Consider the following 2,500-nt stretch of genomic DNA (forward strand, 5'->3'; position numbering starts at 1 on the left):
GGTTTTGAAGACGTTAATGCAACTGCTTATGATCTATCTGCTTGGAGAGAAGGCAACACTGCTGCAGAACAAGAGCAGCACGGACAGTATGAACAAGAAGGCCCTGTGTATGGACCAGGTGGTCATGAAAATGATTTATACACAGAATTTGAACTAGAAAATACATTGCAAGAAGGAGACGTGAGCAAACAGCTTGAAGGAGGAAGATCAACTTACGGACAGGAAGGAAGTGATATTTCCAGACAATATGGCCAAGGAAGTAATATTCACGGACAGTTTGAGCAAAGAAGTGATATTCACGGACCTCTTGGGCAAAGAGGAGGTGCTCACGGAGCTCTTGGGCAAGGAGGGGATATTCACGAACCTCTTGGGCAAAGAGGAGGTGTTCACGGAGCTCTTGGGCAAGAAGGGGATATTCACGGACCTCTTTGGCAAAGAGGAGGTGCTCACGGAGCTCTTGGGCAAGGAGGGGATATTCACGGAGCTCTTGGACAAGGAGGGGATATTCACGGAGCTCTTGGACAAGGAGGGGATATTCACGAACAGTTTGATCAAGGACGCGATATTCACAGACAGTTTGGACAAGAAAATCTCGTGGGCAGTGAAGGAAGTTCACAGCATGATCGAAACGAGGAGGGAAAAACTGGACATTTCGACGAGGAAAGCACAACGCTCGACCAGTCCGAACAACACAGCCAAGTACATGCAGAATTCGAACATGAAAACCTAGTGCATACAGGAATACCTGTAGAAAGTACTTTGCAAGAAGGGCAAGAGGGGGCGTTGCAGGGAGGATTGAGTCAAGATGCTGAATTCAGGAATCATGGTCAAACTGCTGGCCATGAAGACCTACCATTTATAAGCGAAAGCTTGCAGGAATTACAACCGATCGACGGTTCATATGATCCTTCTGCTGTAGGAGGCGCACCCCACATGAGACAGGATATGTTGGGTAGCATCATGGAAACGGTCCACCAACCAGACATGCATCCAGCGATCGCTAGCTACCCTGCGTCTGAGTGGAGTTATCCTGGCCAGGACTACCAGTACATCGACCTGGACGGCCTCCATGGCGGGGCGGGGATTCCTCCGAGAGAAAGCGAAATCGAGCAGTCATCCGTCCCCAGCGACTTCGAGGAGGGCGATGGACAGCCGTCGGATGACCGGAGAATCGACTTGGCGACTTACACACATGGGAGTCACGACAGCCTTTCCGGCCAGGGAAAGTTCCATATTCCGAAGATTGACCCGAGTCCCTACTATGACTACACAGTCTATAGCGACTACGGCTACGAGGGGGGAGATTATGGTGACGTCATTCCACACCCTGACCTTTCAGTGCACTATGACCTCGAAGATTCAATAGATCCACATTTAGATTATATCCCTCCTGAGATTCTACAACCTCCCCATCTATACCCTTCCACTGCAGAGACGGCGCCCTTGCCGCAGCCTGCTGTGTCCCCTCAAAGACCTCAACAGCCTTTTCTTCCAGGACAACCAGAGCCAGAGCTCACCACTCCGATGCCTCGTATAGTAGTTCACCAGGTACAGATGTCCTTGCCACAGCCTGACGCCGATGATCTGTCTCACACTCCTACGCAGCCTTCTGTCTCGCCGCAACCCACAACTGTGCCCACTATATCACCGCAGGTTCCGACGCAGTCGCCGCACCCACACGATGCCTTTACACATCCTGCGGTGGCCCAGGACTCTTTTCTACAACCTGTAACATCGCACACTACCTTAGTACAGCCTTTGTCTCACGTTGGTATGCCTGCTCCTCAGCACGTGGATACCTCTGGACCTCACATGCCTGCACCACAACCACGTCCGGCGTCCCAGCCGGAGTCTCACCCTCCCACCATCCCTCCGGTAGATCTTGAGGGGACAGGGAATGACCGACAGATGGTAATGCGGACGATTCCTTTGCCAGGGGGCCCGGGAACGACTCTCACTCTCCCCAACGTCCCTGGCTCGCCCACCATAAATGTCATGGCTATGCCGGCGCCTGGTAGGAGGCTGGACGGGTCCCCTCTGTACGAGCGTCCAGGGCGACCCATCCAGCCCGGGGAGAAGATCCCAGGGGCTCGTGGATACAAGGTCCCATCCGGATTCCGAGGCCATGTGGTTCTGGGTAATAATGTGCCCGTAGCCACAAACCGCATTACCCAGGGCCTGGGCGCCCACGGACATCTCTCGCCCCAAAGAGCATCTCACGATTCTACTCTTTACTCCTCTGCTGGTGCCTCGCAGCGCCTCGCTGGCATGGACAATTCACAGGGCGTTCACATGACATTCAGTAGCGGGATACACTCCCAGGGGCCACACTCCGCGTCCGCCATGTCTTCCGCCATGTCCTCCGGCAGACACGGCATGCCAGGGATGCAGCGCGTCTATTCGTACCGCCAAACAGTCACTTCCCAGAATATGCCCATGTCACAGTCCGAGGGCACAGGCCCCACGTCGTCGGGGAAATCGTGGGACTCCATGATGTCCT

The 2,500-nt window shown here is 53.9% G+C and overlaps 1 protein-coding gene across 2 annotated transcripts in view; it reads left to right on the forward strand.

The window, feature by feature from the left end:
• The window catches only part of LOC122251392 (uncharacterized), a 32,875-nt gene that overhangs the window by 29,588 nt on the left and 787 nt on the right, over positions 1-2,500 (forward strand). The window contains exons 6-7 of one of the 2 annotated variants that reach the window (XM_086548868.1): positions 1-514; positions 545-2,500. The exon at positions 1-514 is cut by the window's left edge and continues 1,403 nt beyond it; the exon at positions 545-2,500 is cut by the window's right edge and continues 787 nt beyond it. In XM_086548868.1, coding sequence (XP_086404994.1) covers positions 1-514; positions 545-2,500 — 2,470 coding nt within the window. The other variant, XM_086548866.1, reaches the window with a different exon arrangement.

This window comes from Penaeus japonicus, unplaced genomic scaffold (assembly GCF_977035675.1).
Source record: "Penaeus japonicus unplaced genomic scaffold, GWHDUDI00000001_assembly GWHDUDI00000021, whole genome shotgun sequence".
Taxonomy (NCBI): Eukaryota; Metazoa; Arthropoda; class Malacostraca; order Decapoda; family Penaeidae; genus Penaeus; species Penaeus japonicus.